The 19,892-nt window shown below is 58.6% G+C and overlaps 1 protein-coding gene across 1 annotated transcript in view; it reads right to left on the bottom strand.

Annotated features, from left to right (window-relative positions):
* Positions 1 to 19,069, bottom strand: part of ZCCHC14 (zinc finger CCHC-type containing 14) — a 51,778-nt gene extending 32,709 nt beyond the window's left edge. Inside the window, exon 1 of the mRNA XM_080827890.1 lies at positions 18,481 to 19,069. Coding sequence (XP_080684016.1) covers positions 18,481 to 19,041 — 561 coding nt within the window. The 5' untranslated portion in view covers positions 19,042 to 19,069. The remainder of the gene's footprint in view (positions 1 to 18,480) is intronic.
* Between the last annotated feature and the right edge of the window lie 823 nt (positions 19,070 to 19,892).

The raw sequence follows: 19,892 nt of genomic DNA, 5'->3' as shown, positions 1-19,892 counted from the left end.
ACGTCCGTACTTGTGTGACCTTCTCAGTGAGGACCTGTCCAACCGCGATGAAGTCAGGACTTGTCTGTTTCACTTGCCGCTGTACCCTCTGCATCTGGAACAGCGCCTGATACGACACAGGCGCCTCACGGGTGTCTGTACAATCAGACCATTTCCCCAAGTTCTAGCAGCACCTGTACTCCAAAGCAGAATGTGTGCCTTCTCAGTGACACATGACACAACCGGCAGAGCACTTGGCCGGCGCCGACACAGGATGGACCGGGCCTTGAGCGTGAGTGCACTCGGACCCCAGAGTGCGCTCCTGGGCGTGAGGCACACGCTCCAGGAGAGTGATGTGGCCCACCAGCCGCTGCACGGTGAGCAGGCAGGAATGGGCCTGAGCGCCGGCCCTGGGACGCCAGCCCCCTTGCGTGCACGGCTGTGTGCACGATGCTTCCGCAGTTTCTGAAGTGCAGGATTAGACTGAGAAGGTCAGGCGGGCCCGAGACTCTGCATTCCTCTCAGGCGCTGCTGGTACTGCAAGACTTTCAAGGTAAAGCAGCTCGCTGTGGTCAGAACGTGCAAAGGCCCAACAACCCCTCCCCGGGCGGAACGCGCACCAGAACCGCAGCGCTGCGCAGATTGGATCCGATGAGCTCGAGGCTGCTTCCACGGGTAAGGGACGGAGACACCAAAGCGTACCATGCCAGCCTGGAGACGCGAAGGGCTCCTGCCTGTCCGTGCGCTCCCTTAAAGAGGTGCTTTCCTCAAAGGCTTCCTCAGTGCTGGGCTCTGGCCAGAGAGACCAAAGCAACACAGGCTGCCTGAGGCTTTGCGCTGAAAACTCACTTAAAGACTCAGGGACCGGGACCACAACTGTTAGCAGAAAGGTTTCAGTTTTAAAAATCGATTTCATTAAAGATCCTTCAAAGTCATCGGATGGCACAAAGGCAGGCAGAGGGCAAAGCAGGCAGCAAGCGTGCAAACGTTCAACATCTGAGTAATGCCAGGGACTTTTCAAGAAAAACCTGGCAGAGTGATAGTGACTCTGCTGAAAACCCAAAGACTCAGTGCCCAGCCGTGCCGCCGTGGGAACGAGCCTTCAGTAATCCAGGTAAGAGACTGGAGGCTGCAGCAGGCAACGGGAGAGCCCCGGGTACTTATTCCCAAGGGCATGGTTCTCCATGGCGAGCGCCCCGCAAACAATCTCTTGGGGAACGCCTACAAAAGATGACGGCCGCCCCCCCCATGAAGTCAGCAGTTCCAAAGTCTACCCTCAGATACACCCGAACCCACTCGACAGGACATCTCTCAGGGTCTCCCCTGCAATGATGAAGTGCGTTCCCAAGGGCTGGAAGACAGACGACGGCTGTGCACCGAGCTGCGGACGGGGCTGCCCACGGCATGGTGAGCCAGGCTGTGCCCGCAAGGGGCAGTGAAGACAGCAGCTCAGCTTACGGCGCACGTGCACATGGAATGCCCAAGACATGAACACGCAGGAAGAGACCACAGAGGAAAAAACAATGAAAGCGCCCAGAGTTTAAGCACACCTTACACCATTTCCGTCATGGATACAACCTGCTTGTAACCACGCCAAGCCACTCGACCCCTGGAATCCTCACCAGTTGCACAGGAGCCGCCACAGGGCCCACCAGGAGTTTCCCCAAGGTCACCGGACCAGTAGGGGCAGCCCCGCAGGGACCAAGCTTCACGGGGTGGTTGGTGCGGGTCAAACCCGGGGAGAGCAGGGCCCACCTAGAGAGGCCACAGCGCCGGTTCCAGCAGTCCCTGCTGCCTGTGATGGGTGGCCAGGATCCATGCGGCTCCGGTCCAGTCTCCCCCAGCACAAAGTGGGGATAACGACGCGTACCTCATATAAAAAAGGCACTGGAAGGAGTGTGCTCACCAGACAGTCAACATTCAACGTAACGCTGGCTGCTCTCGTCCCCATGGCCGCCAGTCTGGCTGGCATGTGGTGGGACAAGCACGAGTGCGCCGGCGGACACCGGCTCCGTGGGGACACCTGGAAGAGACACACACCTCTGACGTCCTGGCAGAGACCTGCTTCCGCGAGGCTGACTCTCCCTGGGCACACAGCAAGTCAACGGTCTGTGGCCACAGCCGCCACTCCCCGTGGCCCTTTACCGGAAGCTGGGGGCTGCCTTCTCTCCATAGACAGGCCACCGCAACACGGACTACACCATGACCAGCGATCACCGATCCTAGAACCAGCACAGAGCAGCTAGAAAGGTCCTGTATCATTTAAAGTACAGTTCGACAAAACATTTGTAAGAGTCAATGTTCCTACTGTTACAAGGGAAGCAACCTCAGCCCCAACCAGCAAGGACAAAACGGGGCAACTCTTCACACAAATTAGGTTTATTACGCCAGTCCAGCTCTGGATCTACTAACCCATCTGGGAACGATCTATCCTAAGAACACAATCAGTGATACAGTCATACGTCTGCACACAAGAAGGTTCATTTTAGCTTTAAAAGAGCAAAATATATATATCTACAAATGATGTAAATACCCAGTTAGATTAATATCTAAACACATAAATAAACTTATATCCATATAATTAAACATTATGCATCTTTTAAAAGATAATTTTACAAAACAAAGGCTTCCGGGAATGCTCACACTCGGATCCTGGGAACGAGGCAGAAGGTGTCACCGGTACGTGCACACAGGCACTGAAGACAGAAGAAAATATACCACAATACTAACAGCACTTATCATCTTTGGGTGCTTTTCTAAAAAGTATTTTTCTATTTTCTGCTTCTGCAAGGAACAGTTACTATTAGAACCGGAAACACAAGTTAGAGGCTAAGTCTCAGTGTAAGTAACTTCCTATGAGAAAAGAACACAACACAGGAAAACAGAAGCAGCTTCTAGAACCAAATGGCTCACGCTGAGGGGCTGAGCGGCCCAGGCAGGCGGCGCAGACGCTGCCAGGGGACCGGCTGTGGGGGCAGACAGGGCGACAACTACGGCAACTCCAAGCGGCAGGGCATGGACTCCGCAGACGCAGGGGCCGCTCGGCTGAAGGCTGAACCAGAGAAGGAGCGGGCCAGGCCGAGGAAGGGCCTTCCGGGCACAGGAGTGGCGAGTGTGGAGCCCGGAGGCGGAAGGCCTCCCTGCCTGAAGCTTGTAAACGTTGAGGGGCAGTGGGGCCTGGGCCCTCAGGCTCAGACACGGGCTCCAGGGTGTTGAGCCCCAGAGTTCGACAAACGGATTCATTCATTTTCAGTCTGTTTTCCAAGCAACCCACCTCCATACAAGAAAGAGTATCGTCTGTTAAATACTTTTAACTCAGTGGGAAAAAATACGTGAAATCAAAAAGAAAAGTGATTTGTAAGCATCTTACTAAAATAGTAATTATGCGTCTCTAAAAACCAGAAAAGGAAAAGAGACAGTTTAGTCGTGAAAGCTATTTGCTGACTTAGCCCAAGTGAAAGCCAGTGCTAACCAGAAACCATTCTCCACGTAAAAACATTCCTTTTAAAATTTCTTACCCTGGAGCTGCACTCATTAAAAAAGAGAAAAAGATCACCGCGCAAAATCTCGGCAAAGGTACCAAGTACTTGGCTAAATGAGCCCCGCAAAGTGACTGTAAAACCACGTCCTTCCGCCAGCAGCCTTCAAAGCAGGGCGGCCTCTCCCGGAGCTCCCGGCCCCCCACCTGCCCACCCAGGAAGCTCTTACCGATGCAGACTGCAGGGCACCGCCCCCCCCAGACCAGTTAAACTAGAGCCTGTGCGGTGAGAGGAGGGGTCAGGTCCAAACAGCTCCGCAAGTGCCCAGAACCGCCGCCCCAGAGACCCTGCAGAGCAGACTCAGACTGGGTTCAAAGTCAAGGGCTCTAGTTGGCTAAAGACGATTATTTCCACCTACGCAAACCTACGGAAAGGGGTTAAAGCAGCACCGCAACGCACTTCCTCGGCTTGTGCCGGGTTAGAGCAGCTAGTACCTAGGAAGCGGCTCTCGTGGAGCCTGTCTCGCAGCAGGTGCTCCGCAAACAGCCCCCAGGACCCAGGTCAGAGGCCCCGCTGGAGAGCAGGTGTGGCAGGAAGGCCCTTGCCCCCAACAGCCACACGAGCAGCATCTCGGTCACTCCAAACACGGTGTGCCAACAGGGGGGCGTGTTCTCCAGAGAACAGGCAGCGGATTTAAGGTGAGGGCAGGGGAGTCAAAGAAACCAGTGGTTCCTAGAGGAAGGAGGAAGGAGCGACAAGTGACAGACACTTAAAAGGCACAGCCATACGGGAACAACCCAGTTTTAATAACCTCGAGGGCAACACCGTGTGAGAATACAGAACAGAGCGTCCAGGAAGACAGTCCCTTCCAGAAACACTTAAATCGTGCGGCCAGCCTGCTGTAGAAGACGTGAACACTAGCTCGAGCCTCAGGTGCCCAGGCTGCGGCCCCTCCCCCGCCGCACGGAGCCCACTAAAGCGGGGCCGGGTTCCGCACACGCCACCTCCAAAGGGCAGCGGGAGGCATCGGCTGCAGGTCGCTCCTACCGTCAGGACCTCTGACACTGAGGGTAGTATGCCCGGTGCTGCTGTGATGTGTATTTTGGTCGACAGGAGTTTCAGTGACGGGGTTTTCTTTGAGAAACTGGCCGCGTGTCTAATACTGAGAGGTAAGTGCTGTGATGACCACTTTGGGTCCCCATGTGACACGCAACTGCTGAGACGAACGGCTCGGAGTGCCGGGCTGTCAGCGCAGGACGACAGTTTCTCTAGGACCCCCAGGAGACACTGGCCATGACAGTGCAGTTACAGTGTCCAGAAGTCCAGGATGGAAAAGGACAAGCACTAAAGCCTGAAACGACCAGGAAGCATGTGGACGCGAACAAGAGCGGATGAAAGAGTCCAGAGAGCGTCAGTAACACACGCCCGTGGGTTTTATTTCCACAGAAGCCACATTCCACAGAAGACTCATTCCACGTCATGAGTCCCGACCGGCCCGCACCAGGAGCGAGGCAGAGCCGCGCAGGGAGTCGAGAGAGGAGACGTCCACAGGTAGCCACGCGGGGAAAGGTCAGGCCAGGAAGGGCTCAGCAGGACTGGACAGAAAAGACTGACCTCCTCCAGCAGATATAAAACCCCACATCTGCCCGGGAACCGGTATGTAAGCACGGGAGCCCTGCGACAGCAGGGGGACCACAGCCCACGCGACCCTGCCATGCTCCTCCCGCCAGCTCACTCCCAGCTCCTCAGCGTCTCCCTACTCCCGACCACAAGAGCCGATAACCGCCCCACTCACGTCCTCCAACGACCCTCTGATCTCGAGGCACCGGGCCAGCACGTTTCTCCTCCACACACAGCCTCATTCTTTGTAAGGACAAATGTCACAGTTACTGTAAAACCCTCCTTCCCAGCTACACTTGCTTACAGAAATTTCATCCTTCCTACCGTGCACGGCCCGTAGTTACCACAACACGCGGGGACCAGAAGCACGTGGTTCTACAGAAGGGCTGAGTATTCGGACCAGCCTCCCCAGATGACCAGACGCCACGGACCATGTAGAAACTGAACATGGCCCAAAGCAGGCGGAAACTACAGGAAGTTCTACACGTGGAGACAGAGACGCACCGGGTGGGTTTCCCGCGCTGCGGACACGCCGGGAAAAGCAGCCGCTGAAGCGCGGCTCCAGCTCCACGGTCCTGCTGATCCGAGGAGCCCGAGATCAGAATTCTGGAAACCGAGACCGGCGGCAGAGTGAGGGAGGAGCCCCTGATGCCAGAGTGCCTTAGAAGGGGAATGCGCCTGGGGCACCTGGGGGCTCCATCGGTGCAGCGGCCGCCCTGGGCTCAGGTCCTGAACCCCGGGTCCTGGGATCGAGTCCCAGATCAGGCTCCCTGCTCCGTGGGGAGTCTGCTTCTCCCTCTGCCTCTGCCCGGCCCCCGCCTGTACGCGAGCGCTCTTGCTCTCTCTCAAACAAATAAAAATCTTTAAAAAAGGGAAAAAAAAGGAAGGAAACGTGTAATTCTGCATATCAATTCTGCCCACACCTCTGTGTGAGCCCTTGAAACAGGCACACGCGGGGCAGGACCAAGGCAGGCTCACAGCAGAGGCCGTGGCGGCTGTTGGCAGAGGCAGGCAGTTCTGGGGTCGGAATCCAGCAAAATTCACCGCCTGCTAAAGCAAACAGGACCAAACACAACCCAGGGTTTCTACTGTGTCTCATTCACAAACTCCAAGAAGCAATCCCCAACTCCCAGACACGTAAGGGAACAACGTGACCCGCACAAGGAGCAACAGGCCGGGCACCAGGTGGGTCAGACGCCGGGACCAGAGGCGAGCAGCATGACGCAGCCGGTGAAACGGAGCTCAGCAGAAGAAAAGAGAACATTTGTGATCTAACAACCAAACGCACACTTCAGGAGAGAACGGGAAACTCTTAATGTGTGACAATTCAAGAAGCCATCAAGATGCGCGCAGCCGGGGACACATAAATGAGCACCTGGACGCGTGCGTCCTTCCACATGCAGGAACACCCCGCAGCAGTATAAGAGGGGCTGTCAAGTCCTGGAGAGGCGCTGAGGAAAATGAAATGCGCGCCGGGCAGTCTGCACCCCGCATGACCTCACCTGGATGACTCTGGAAAAGGCAGAACTACGGGGACGGAGAAACATCGGGGGGGGGGGGGACGGGGGTAAGAAGGTGGAGAGCCCAGAGGACTGTAAGGACAGTGAAAATACTCTACGAGGCACCACGGTGGGGGATGTCTGTCCGCACCCAGAACCCGTACGACGGCGAGAGGGAACCCTGACGGACACCACAGACTTCGGACGATCGTGACAGTCAATTTATCCGTGAACTTAAAACTGCTCTAAATAAATAAATAAAGCCTTAAATCACGAAAAAGAACTTAAAAAGAAATTCTAAAATGAAAAAAAATGTTATGAACCGAAAAAGTCTATTGGATGAGCTTAACAGCAGTCCAGAATTAACAGGAGACTTGTAGAATTTCAAGACAGATCAACTGAAAGTATCCAATCCAAAAAAAAAAAAAAGGCGGGGAGGGGGAACCTGGGGAAGGAAAGAAAAGCTTCCGGGGCCCGTGGAGGAGCATCAGAAGAAGTCTTAACGTCCCTACGGGGTCCCACAGGGAAGGACACACTGAGACAGGAACAACTGTGGAGAAATTATGAGTGAAAATTTCTCAAATTTAGTAAAAGACATAAACTTACAGATCCAATAAGTTCAGAGAACACCAAGCAAGACAGATTCAAGCCGACAGCGCTCGGGCGCCTCGTAGCCAGGCCAGTGCACGCTGGGGACAGGCACGTGGACGGTGGCCACCAGAAAGCCATGGTCTCCCCCCCTTCAGGGCCAGAGAAAGCCCATCACAGAGGCTCCAACGGGCGGGGCAAGTGCCCATCACAGCACAGGTAGAAGCAAAACATTCTTGGCTGAGAGGAGACAAAGGGAATTTCTAACCCACAGACTCAGACTCCCTAAAAAAGCTGAATGAAAGTTTCCCAGACTGAAGGTCCAGAGCCACGAACAGCTCTTTGGTGAGGAACGGAACGTGCTGAGAAGAGCAACCATGGACGAATACAAGACCGTGTTTTCTCAATTTGTAAAAAATATCTTATTTCTTTACTTGACAGAGGGCAGAAGCGGGGGCAGCAGCAGAGGGAGAAGCAGACTCCTTGTTAAGAAGGAGCCCGAGGCGGGATTTGATCCTGGGACCCCCAGACCATGACCTGAGCTGAAGGCAGACGCTTGCCCGACTGAGCCTGCCGGGCGCCCGTTTTCTTCTTAATCTCTGAATCCACATTCGTACAGAAGCAGAAAGTGCTTCAGTACCACCGGGGTGTCGCGCGTACAAGTAACTGGCGCGATGACCACGGCATGAAGGCCAGAGGAGGTGGACGGTCGCGGTGCACGTGTCACTGCGCGACAAGTCGCAGCGCTCGCCCTGGGGGTGCGCCGTGGGGAGATGACACCTGCCGCTGGCGACACCCGACCCAGAGAAGAAGGCCGCAGGGCGCGCAGGAGCCAAAAGCCGGAGCGGGACTGCAGGACTCGACTTCAGGGAGGAGCGAGCACAGTGACACTCACCGACAACATGGTTACAGGGGGGTGGGGAGGTGGGGGGCCTGGGAACTGCCCAGGAAAAGGCAGAGACAGGAGCGTCCTGGTGCTCCACACACTCACCGCGTGCCGAAGACGGAAACAACCGACGCGATAGACACGACCGCGCGCCTTTCACGACGTGTGCGCGGGGCTCCAGGGCGAGGACCCCCACAGGCCGCTGGAGGAGCAGGAAGGGACACCACCACGGCGCGGACAGCCATCCGGCTCTCTGGACAGTGACAACACGGTGGCGGTCCTGCGCACCACAGGGGCTCACACCACGCACAGGGGCTCGCGGGCCACCAGGGCCCCAGACGCCTTCTCGTGCCACCACCTCCGCTTTGCCCTTCACTTTTCACAAAGATGTGAAAACGTTGTTAAGTACACTTCTAGCTTCACGTCGTAAGAACAGCCACTTCTGACGTCGCCTGCGGCAAACTCTTCCAGCGAACATCCCGGCGCCCGCCTTGTGGCGGCTACACGCGACCAAGCCGGATGGGACCCGGTGCACACGCTCTGACACTCGAGTAGCGCACGGGAAGGTCCCCTCGGACCTGTTCCCTGCAGCCTCTGTTCCTGGTTGTTCCGGAAGGACAACTCCTGTGATCGGCGAGGTCGTGGCAGCGGAACGAGTACCGGAGTGCCCTGGCTCCCGCCCTCCTGCCTCAGCCTCAGAACGGAGAGCCGCGCCGCGCAGCCAGGGCTCTGCTCGGGACAGCCAGAGCCGCCGGGAGCCGCCGGGAGCCCCGGGGCCAGCAGGTGCAGGACAAGGCATCCGGGAGCAGCGTGCTCGCCACGTCGCTACACAGCTCCTGGCCCGGTTCTCTCGAGGACCGCCCGGATTTTACTGACCGGATCAGGGTTAGGCCAGTGGCACTGGTCCCGAGATTTTGTATTTTGTTGAAATGCCCCAAAGAGAGGGGAGGAGGGACCCTCTTTCCCATAAATCAATGCTCCTCCTTCCGTAAGGTTAATTTCTTCTAGTCTAGGCAGCATTTGCAGAAGGCGTTCCTACGTGCGCACGTTTTAATGAGGCTCGCCGTGAGGCAGAAACCTGCGCATGTGATTTCCTTCCAGCAATTCTACTGAAGCTTTCACCCCCAAGTCCCCAACAGTCAGGACACGACTCTGTAGTGCTCCCTCCTAACCACTCTGCTGTCCCTGCTGACGGCGGCCACACTACACTCCGGTCGGCACGAGGAACGCCTGCTGGGCTTGTCATCTTCCCCGGTGAACTCGGATCCCGAGGCTCAGCACCGGTGACTCTTCCGGAAGCGGGAGAGGATGGGAGCCAGCGGCGCACGCGGCGGAGCCCACCCACAGCACGGCCGCCGGGGGCAGGGCCCGGCACACCGGTCGGCCCACGCCTCTCCAGCGCCCAGAGCCCGGGCCGGGCGCTTCCCTGTCGTGGGCAGCACCCCGGGAACTACGGCACCCAGAGCGCTGCTCCCCCAGGAAGCGTCTGCACACCAACTTTTGAAAAATAACAAAGTAGAATACGGATATTAAAAACCCACTAGAGTCCACGGCTATGTCAGGCTAAGAGAAACACCCACAAACGCCATTAAGGAGAGTGTCATTTGCTAATAGGTGTTACTGGCAGGACCACAAGAACAAAAGCACCAAGGAAAAAAACGTTTCCCCCAGAGTGGCCTTTCATAAACGCCAACCTCCCGCCCACTCGGCTCCCGCAGATGCTCAGGATGCAGCCCCTGTTGGGTGGCCGGGCCCGCGAGGCTCTGCACTAAAAGAGACCGTCTCTGCTCCCCAGTAAGTCAAATCCGGTGACGGAAATTTAATGGAACCCACCTTCAGTGGAGTACGACGAGGTCTAGGACAGAAGAAGGCCACAGAAGGCTTGTAAGTCTGAGCCAAGAACTGGCGGGACCCAAGTACCAGGTGTCCTGTCTGAGAGAACAGTGCCTACAAGACTCGGGGGAGGGACTGTAGCAAACAAAGGGGGCCTCAGGCACAGACAGAGGTGAGTATGGACAGGCGGCGGACACACCACCAAGACCTGCACATTGGAGACCAAGACCATTCCAAGGACACCATGGGACCTGCTGCAACAGGCTAAGAGCAGGGCCGGGGCGGGGGGGGGGGGGGTTGTCACAGCAGACTCGACTGGGGCTAGGCTACTAGGAGAACAGATTTGCATAACAAACTAAACCCTGACCAGGGGCGATGGTTTGCGGTAGGAGACTAGACCCAGTCCAGGGGGATGGGTTGTCACAGTAGACTCGACTTGGGCCAGGAGGATGGATTTCCATAATAAACCAGACTCAGGTCGGGGGACAAGTTGTCACAGTAAACTAGACTTAGGCCAGGAAATAGGTTGTCCTAGTAGACTAGACCCAGACCGGGGGACAGGGTGTCCTAACAGACCAGGCCAGACCAGGGGTCTTGGTCAAGATGAGAAGTTGGACACGTCACTGTTATTTCTAAGAGTTAAGGCACTAAAGTTTCTGGATCATTTCATGAAAAGACCCAACAGAACAGCTACAAGTTATTTCTTGTGGACTTTAAACAATGACATCAGCTTAATTCTAACAGGAGGTGCTCACTCACTCGCCTGCCAGCATGCGTTCTTGACTCAGGGGAAGGAATGAACTTACGTGAGGCAAGGGTTGTGCTTGTTCCCTGAAAACTATTTTAATCTATGCCCTGGCTCTCCGGCAAATGGCCCAAAAGCTAAGTCCTCCTCCACAGAAGCGTGCCATATACGGGACCATTATGTCAAGTGCGATGGGGAGAAAGACACAGAGAGGGGGGACAGACAGAAAGGGGAAACACTGACTCGGGCTGTGGTGGCGTCAACAGAAAAGAAACCCGCAGAGTTGCTCAGGGCCTAACTGGGGGACCAGGAGAGAAGTCAAGTGGAGGAGAGGCACGGGCTTCCGGCTGGGGGACCGGGAGAGCAGTCAAGCAGACGGACAGGGGAGCCTGCCTCTGGACATCCGGAGTCACCTGGCCCCTCCAGCTGGAGCTCGGGTCTGGCTGGGCAGGCAGATCTGAGGTTCGTCGGTGAGAACACCGTCACGCGAAGGGCAGGAGAGCCAAGAGACACTGAGACCGCTCAGAGAAGCCAGAGCAACACCAGCAGAGCTGGGCACGGACGGGGCGGGACTCTGCGTGGGACACTCAGGCCTCGCCCAGTCTCCTGACAGCCAGTGTCTGCGGGAGGCACCTCCACACCCACGCTTGCTTAAACGTAGAGAAGAGCACCCTCCCCCGGGCATCGCACTGCGTGGGAGCCCGCAGAAGCGAGGAGAGGTAAGGACTGAACAGCGCGCCGTGGACCAGGCAAACGGGAGGCCGTCCAGTCACCTCAACCGCGAGAGGGAAAAGGCCGATTATCCAGCAAGTGGCACCGGGACAACTGGGTTTTCATTCGGAAAACATAAAACTCGCTCCGTACCTCCCACCAAATAAATTCCAGACGGGTCTGTGGAACCAAAGATGAGAAGCCCCCGGAGTTCTGTGCTATTCGCCGCCACGGGGACGCCTCCACCGCGCCCCGCGCACACGGCGCGCCCGGCCACACGCACACCGCAGTCTGCACGAGGCCCGAGCCGTAACACGCGCACCCCAGAAGCCGCGCAAGACCGATAAAAAGGAACTGCACGGTAACGTCAACAGGCAAGAAAACAAGTTCCCGCCACTTCTACTAACGACAGAAGGACAATTTCCCTGGAACTTAAAGAGTTCCTAACAACAGAGAAAAGACCAACACCTCAAGCGCGATGGGCAAAGGTTATGGCGAGCTGCCGAAAATACAAAGCTCGCTTGAAATGTCCCACCTCACTCATCGGGGGCCCGTGAAGCAAACTGCAGCCCCCGAGAGGCACCCCCGCAGCCAGGGGCAGCCCCCGGCGGGGACGGGGATGCGGGGAGCTCACACACCCCAAACTGCTCGGAGGCGAGCCGACAGGCACTCACACACGCTGCTGGGGGGCGCCAGAGGCAGGGCCACCACAGTGTCCGAAATCATTACAGAGGCTCCGGCCCTTTGGTCCGCTATCAACCCCACCTCCAGGCTTCGAGAAGGCCACACACCCTGCCGTACAGGTGACACGTACATCATCTGCAAATGACTGAGTTGTTCGAAAGAGTAACACGGGAACCACAGGTCCACCGGTAGGGACTCACTCAACAGCTGGCCAGAACCAGAATAAAGACGGTCCACGGCCTGCCGCGGACTGCACGGCCAGCAGAGCTGTCAGGAGAAGAAAGCAGGGCCCATGCCTGTGTCGGGAGGAAGACGCCAAGTACCCATTTGCAAATACAAAGCAAGTTTCTCTGGAAGCTTCTACAGGGAACAAAGACAGGGACAGACTGGGGTAAGGGGAGGAAATCTTGTCTTTTAAAATGCAAAGTAACAGGAATCAACACCCAGGTGAAGGGACAGAACGTTGCCCACACCTTGAAACGTCCCACATGCCCTTCTCCAATGTGTGGGGGAAAAGGGAGATGTTTCACTGAATATTGTCTTGTATCTTATCAATTTTTACCCGATTATATTATCTAATTTTTTTTTAACTTAAAGAGATCATCGAATTCCCTTTACTATAAACAGACTTCGTCAAAGAAGTTGGGGGCAAAAGCCAGGTTCCAGGAGGCCGCGGCACAGGCTGAAGGGGAGCGAGCTCCAGTGCACCGTTTCGGGGGGCAGGGGCAGCATGCACAAGGGCACCCGTCAGAAGTGTATTATTTAATATACATGTATACAGTGTATTATTTAAATACATGCACTAAATGTTTTAGAAGAACCACAGTTGTGCGTTAAAACATCAGAAGGACAGACACCAGATTGTGAAAACCGGACCACCCCTGGCAAGTAGGAGTGAGGTTGGCTGGGGCAGGACTTGGTGACAATGGGACAGAGGAGCAGCGGACAGAGGCAGACAACGCTGAAGGGAGGAACCGTGACCGTATTTATGTGCCAAGTGGAAAAACAGAGGTCAAAGACTGAGGTGGGGGAAGCAGGGAGGGCAGGAAATGGCAAAGCCCAGACGCCTGAGCTAGCAACGCCCCTGAGGAAACAGAGAGATGTGACCAGAACAGAGACTGGGGGCCTCGCCTGTGACCAAAAGAACGCTCTGTCTCAGAACCAGGAGAAAAAGGGAGGAAGGTAAGGGCACCCACGAGACCTTCCAGGGGCTCATGACTTTCCTATGGACCTGAGAAACACCCACCTAAAATCCCAGACCCCATTCAGAGGCAAGACTCGGTGAGAAGCGTCCCCAAGGCCCGGAGTGCTCCTTGCTGCTGCTGGGATATGACCCCAAGTCTGTGCCAGTCCTTGGGGGCCGCACAGTGAGTGCAGGCCCCCCTCTTTACACCCTGGTGACTGCTAGCAAGGGGCTGCTAGCGGGTCAGTTACGGGAAAGGTGATCAGTCTCGGCCTCGTCTTCAGTCTAAAGAACCCCAGGCCTCGTTAACTCAGCGCGACACAGACTTTAAGAATGAACCTAGTTTACGCCCATCTGCTCAGTGCAAGAGAGAAGGGACAAACTCTGGCTGTACTAACAAAAGAGAGGAGTAAGCATTAACCTATTTCATGAGGCTCTTGATTACGGCTTTGTACCTCGACGGGAAGCAGCTCTACAAGGAGCGGGGGGCGAGCCACCTGGCGGACACTGATCCCTGCAGGGCACAGGGCGGGCTGGAGTCCAACCAGAATCCCTCAAGTGACCTGTGCGCTCGCCGAGAGCTGGTGGCAACGTGTCCCAAACCCACAAGAGAACTGGTGTCCTAAATGGTGGTTTCTCAAAAATAAATAAATAAATAAATAAATAAGAAAAAAAGGAAAGAAACTTCCAAAGGATCTTTTTTCTGAAGTATAATCCATCTAAGGCAAGGGAAAAAAAAAACGAGCACACTTATATAGAAACTATTTTTCCCCAAACGTAACAGAAATTGTTTCTTACTAACAGGGCGGTTGGCGGCCACCAACTGAACAACAAAAATGTACCCTCTGCTAGCTTGCCGCTGAGGCCCTAAGACGTTGATTTGGGGGTAAATATGTATCAGTCCCAAATGTCCTCGGTGCAAAGGGAAGGTACAGGAAGTGTGCAGAATGGAGGGAGTGTGCAAACCCGAGCCCAATACTGGGTAAAGGTCAAGCGCCTCAGGAACTCGGCAAGGGCAGATGTGGGTCTGTAACCGGGACGTGGGTCTGTAACTGCGTTCTAACTTCTTACGGCAGAGGCGGACAGATGACCTGCAGCTTCCACCGCGGGGCTCGAGCCTCGGCAGAGTCGGACACAGCCCCGGTGCACCAGCGCACATGGGGGTCCTGATGTTGCAGGGGGGCGGCTCCCCCTCCGGTGGGCACCAGCTCCCAGCACATCTGCTGAGGAGCGCCATCTCCACCACGAGAGGCCCCTGCACCAAGCAACCCTGCATGCCGGCGCGTCTCAGCGAGCCTATCACGTGCGCACCATCAAAAGAGGGCAGTCCGGGAGCCTATAAAGGCTGGCCCAAGATGAAGAATCCAGAACACGGGAGGACATCATCTCCTGGAGCGTCATCAACAAAGCCAAGGAAGCGAAGGCAGCCAGACTGAGCCGTGAGCGCAGGCCCGCGCCCTCCCCCCCAGCCAGAGCACGAGGGCTGAAGCTGGAGCCTCCCGCGGCGCCCTGAGGTCCCAGCTCCTCCAGGACACCAGGCGGACACCGGCGGCCCCGACAAAGTCCTGCCCGGGGAGGGCCACGTCACTGTCAGCGGCAGCACCGGAAGGGGCCATGCAGACCTCACGCAGCAACCCGCGCACAAACGACCACGCTTCCACCTCTGAACCCAAGGATCTCCGACCGCTGGCGGGAAGCAGTGCGACGGAGCGCCGCCCGCCCGGGGCCAGCCCTGCTTAGCGGCCCGCTGCCGGGACGTGCGGACCATGTGCGGACCATGTGCGGACCGCTCCCAAGGTGCTTACTCCAGAGCGCCCCAGGTGGGTGCCAGAGAACACCACCCCCCGCCAAGGGGGCCCACGGCGCTCCCGCCGCCAGCCCTTCAGAGAGGCTCCATACCCTGGCAAGATCCTCAAGCAGGTGTTCGGCTGTGATCCTTGTCCTGAGGATCGGGAAACACCAGGCTGGGGCAGCTTCCGGCCACCCTGCCCGGCGACAGCGGACGCGGCCACCCAGCTCTGGACCATTATGTGGACTCCACACCGCGCCGGGCCTCGACTGTCAGAGCAGCGCCTTCCCTGCCACCCACGGCCACGGTTTGCACGGCGCCCGCACCCCCCAGGCGGGCTCGCATCACCGCCAGGAGGTCCCTCGGACGGCCACGTGTGCACTGCGCTCCAAAGACAACTCGTTCCATGTGCAGGGTAAGGGATGAGAAAAAGCGCCTATTAACCACGGGGGTGGGGGGGGTGGGGGGTGGCCACAAATAAGCTCGTGCAACAACCCCAGTGTCCATCCACGGACAAGTGGGTAAACGTGGGTAAACAAAACGGGGTCTCCCCACACCGTGAACAGTACTCAACCCTAAAAAGGTAGAGAAGCACTGACACACGCTACCCCAGGAGTCAACCTGGAGAACATGATGCTGAGTGAGCGCCACCAGACACGGAAGGGCACCCACTGGCTGACTCCACTTCCACAATGTCCAGGACAAGCAAAGGCACAGCACAGACGACTGGGCGTCAGGGGCTGGGGAGAGGGAATGGGGAGGGATTCTCAATAGGTGTGGAGTTTCTTTGGGGGGTGATGACACTGTTCTGGAAGGACACGGTTGTAATGGTCACACAACTTTGTCAGTATGTTAAAAACTACTTAAATGTACGCTTCAAAAGGGTGAATTTTATGATTTTTAAAAATTAAATCCCAAAAATTAAAAAAATACAACCATGTACTTCTAATCCACAATCATTTACACAAAGAAAAGACTGCAAAGAGTAAAGTTAAACTTTTCCCCAAAGTATAGCTTTTTACTTAACTAAGAAGAGAAGGAGAGTCCCAGGCGACCTTTATCACATGCTCACACCGAACCCCGAGAAACAGTGTACCTAAGGCAACCGGCACCCGTCAGCCGGCGAGGACAGCCATGCTCCTGCTGTCTACTGTCAGCCTGGCCGCGCCGACTGCTTTCCTCTCTGGACATGAAGACGTCTATTTTACCGCATTCGCTCCCTCAACGCCTTCTGCTCGTCTGCCGAGCAGGAAAAATGATCAAATAATACAGTGAGGGTTGGGAAGTGCGATTGCAAATCGTGACTATCTCAGAAAACATGGTTATGAGAACTATCGCTTTAAACAAAGTGAAGAAAAAAATCGAACCCGTGTCTTTATCCCTAAAGGACAAACGCGAGGGCTCTGAGCTCAGAGTTCAAGACAGAAGGACAGCGGCTCCCAGAGCAGATGCGAGCAGGGCTCCAACGGGGCTGCTCTCCCAGGGGGACAGCACAGGTGAGACCCTGAGACACCGAGAAGGGAAGCCGCTCGGCCGTTAGATTTCGGCAGAGGAACTGCCTGCAGGAGCCGCAGAGGGTGCCCCAGGCCTCCAGAGTAACAAAGTCAAGAGGACGAGACTGACAGAGGGGACGCAGGGAAAACTAGACACCACGGTGGCTCTGAACCAGGGAAGCAACAACCCTAAGATTACTCACCGCAACGTCGTTATTAAGGGTCAGGCAGAATTCTCCAGTTTCCCAGGGATGAAGAGAAAACACGGTCAGCTCCAAGTGACTATTCAAAAATCAATTTAGAAAACAGGAACCTTCTGAGACATAAATATTTCAGTCTGTAAAGACGGGCCTCGCCTAAGTCAGCACTCCTCCGCAAAAACCCAGAGGGGCCGGACCTGGCAGAGAAGGGAGCAGTCCCTGCACATCTGGCTGAGGACGTCACACGTGATGGCACGTCGCCCTCCAACAGGCCCGGGGGCAGGGAACCTGCCATCGACTCCACAGGGAAACACCAAGCGGAGGCGGGACTCTGGCCAAGGTCACACAGCTGGCCAGTTCTGAGCGCGTGGGCAGGGGTGAGGGGGAGCCTGGCCCTTGGGGTCATCAGAGCGATTTCTCACTTGACAGAAAGGCTCTCTCATAAAGCACATTTTCATTCTAACATCAGCTCCTGCCCCACCAAGATAATCATCGCCATCTTCCCCTTTTGTAAGAGGTGAATGTGTAGACACAAAGAATTGCCTTCAAGAGCCGAACAGGCACAGGGCAACCCAGACCTCAGTGGCCGGCGTCGCAACAGGAGGCCGGCAGCTCGTGCAGCTGACCGTCGCGTCGGGGCCCGAGAGCCCACCAGGGGACCCGGCACTGGCACCCTACCGACAGCCACACCGCCTACCAGGACGCTGCTCCTCCTTTGTTGTAGCCGGATCACCGTCCTTCGACCAGGGCACAACCTGAGGTGCACACTGGCATTTAAACACACGCCAACAACAACACAGGACAGGACAGCCACCGTCCCGGAGCTCCCCATCACCGGAGAAAGACAAGGCACAGGTCAAACCAATGCGGACGGCACAACCACATCTCCGAAGACAACACCGGAGAAGAGCCACAGCCCAGGCTTGAGACAGCCTGACCACCACCAGCGGCAAACGGACAGAACCCAAGGGTTCCACGAGAACGGCTCTGACACGGAGAAAGGCACACAGCCCGACGGGTCCTGACTGCAGTCTGTCCCCCGGAGTCCCACTGTCATCTGAACACAGGCCGCACCGGGTCAAAGGGAAACCCTTTCTCTCGGGGCACCATTTTGGCACTAGGTCCCAAGGAGCTGTGAAAAAGGAGTTTGAGCCCCAAACGCTTGGTGTTTACATAGTTTCAAAACATGCAGACAAAAGTTCACATTTCCAAGCGGGTGACCACAAGGCCCTTCCTGTTTAGTTTGGAGACCGAGCCGCGAACCCAACATTCCTTAGGAGACCAGCACCCCGGGACTCCGGGCGGCCCGCACGCGTCCGAGGCTGCGGACGTGTTTCTGTGCGGGTCCGGTGCGGTGCGGCACCCGGCCCCGCGGCGGCACCCGGCCCACCAGGGGAAAGGACACGCAGGCCGGGAGGGCCCCGCACGGCGCCCGCGCCCTCCGCTAAGGCCCCCTCCCCACCGCGCCCTCCCTTCCCGCTAAGAAACACCAGGCCTGGAGAACCGGGGCGACACCAAGCGTGACTGATCGGTCGCCCAAGGGCCCGAGGAAGGGACAAAGGCCTCACCGCGCCTGCGGCCGCAGCACGCGAGAGGGAGAGCCACGAAGGGGCAGCGCACTGCGCCCGGGCAGGCCTCCCCAGGGCCCAGGCGGCGCGGTGCGACCGCCCCCGAGGGGCCCCGGGGCGCGGACGCGGGGGTCGCCCCCGAGGGGCCCCGGGGCGCGGATGCGGACGCGGGGGTCGCCCCCGAGGGGCCCCGGGCGCGGACGCGGACGCGGGGGTCGCGCACCTTGTGGCAGGCCGGGCAGGTGGGCAGCGCGCTCTTGCCGCCGTGGCCCCCGCCGCCGCCGCCGCCGCCGAGGCTGCTCTGGATCTGCGTGAGCTCCTGGCGCAGCACCTGCTTCTGGTGGAAGCTGAAGGCCGGGTGGTTGGAGGCCATGGTGAAGAGCAGCAGGAACTCATCGCCCGTGCGGCCCTCGTTGAGCTGCAGCCCGTAGTTGTGGATGATGGAGTCGATGTGCGTGAGCGTGCGGTAGAGCACGCCCGCCGCCTCGCGCTGCTCCGAGCCCAGCAGCGCCAGCGACACCAGCAGCTTGCTGCGCACCACCTCGTCCGTCAGGTTGGTGAGGCTGCCCAGGTCGGCCGGGTTGTTGGCCTTGATCTCCGAGTCGCGCAGCGAGTGGTAGTCCTTGCGGGCCAGGTCCTCGAGGCACGAGCCGAGGAAGCGCAGCTCGAGCGGGATGCACAGGTCCAGCAGGCCGCACAGGAACTCCACGCGCTGCGGCGACGGCAGCTCCGAGAACCAGCGGTACACGCCGTCCCTCTGCAGCGGGCAGCGCTTCTCCACCATGCTGCCGCCCGCGCCGCGCCGCGCCCCGGGGCCGGGGGCCGCCGCCGGCCGGGGCCGGGGGCGCGGGCGGGCGCGGGCGGGGGGCGCGGGCGGCCGGGGCGCGCCGGGGCCGGGGGCGCGCGGGCCGGGGCCGGGGCCGGGCGAGGGCGGGCGGGCGCCGCGGGCCGCGCCGGGGCCGGAGCCGGGGACGCGCGGCGCGGGCGGGACCCCCGCCAGGGGCCGGCGGGCGGGCGCGCGCGGGGCGCCGGGGGGGCCCGGGGCGGCCGGGGCGGCCGGGGGCGGCGAGCGGCCGCGGGCCCCCCGCTCACGGGCGGGCTCCTGGCCCGCGCCCGTCCCCAGCGGCGGCGGCCGGTGCGCGGCGGCGGCGGCGGCCGCTCCTCGTCGTCGTCGTCGTCGTCGTCGCCCGGGAGGCGGCCGCCCCCATCTCCCCCCGCGCCGCAGGGTCTGTCACTGCGGGCCGCCCCCCGCCGGAGCCGCCCGGGCCATGCCTCCTCCTCCGCCTCCGCCTCCGCCTCCTCCTCCGCCCGCGGCGGCCGCTGCTCCTCCTCCTCGTCCTCCGCCGCCGCCGCCGCCGCCGCCGCCGCCGCGCCTGGGCCGGCCGGCCGTTGCCGGGTCGGAGGCCGCGGGCGGCGGGCGGGCGCGTCGGGAGCGGCGGGCGGGCGCGGAGCGCGCAGGGACTGGCGGGCGCGGCGGCGGCGGCGGCGGCTGCGGTGGCGGCGGCGGCGGAGGGATCTGCGCCGGCACTCGCGCGGCCTCGCGCTCCGGCCTCTCCCCGCGCGGCGGACGGATCCCGGCCGAGCGCGGCCGCCTTCGCTGCTGACGGGCGCCCGGACGAGGCGCAAGTGGGCGGG

Source organism: Martes martes (assembly GCF_963455335.1).
Source record: "Martes martes genome assembly, chromosome: 17".
Taxonomy (NCBI): domain Eukaryota; kingdom Metazoa; phylum Chordata; class Mammalia; order Carnivora; family Mustelidae; genus Martes; species Martes martes.
The sequence above is the reverse complement of the archived record's forward strand: the minus strand, read 5'-3'. Positions and strand labels throughout refer to the sequence as shown.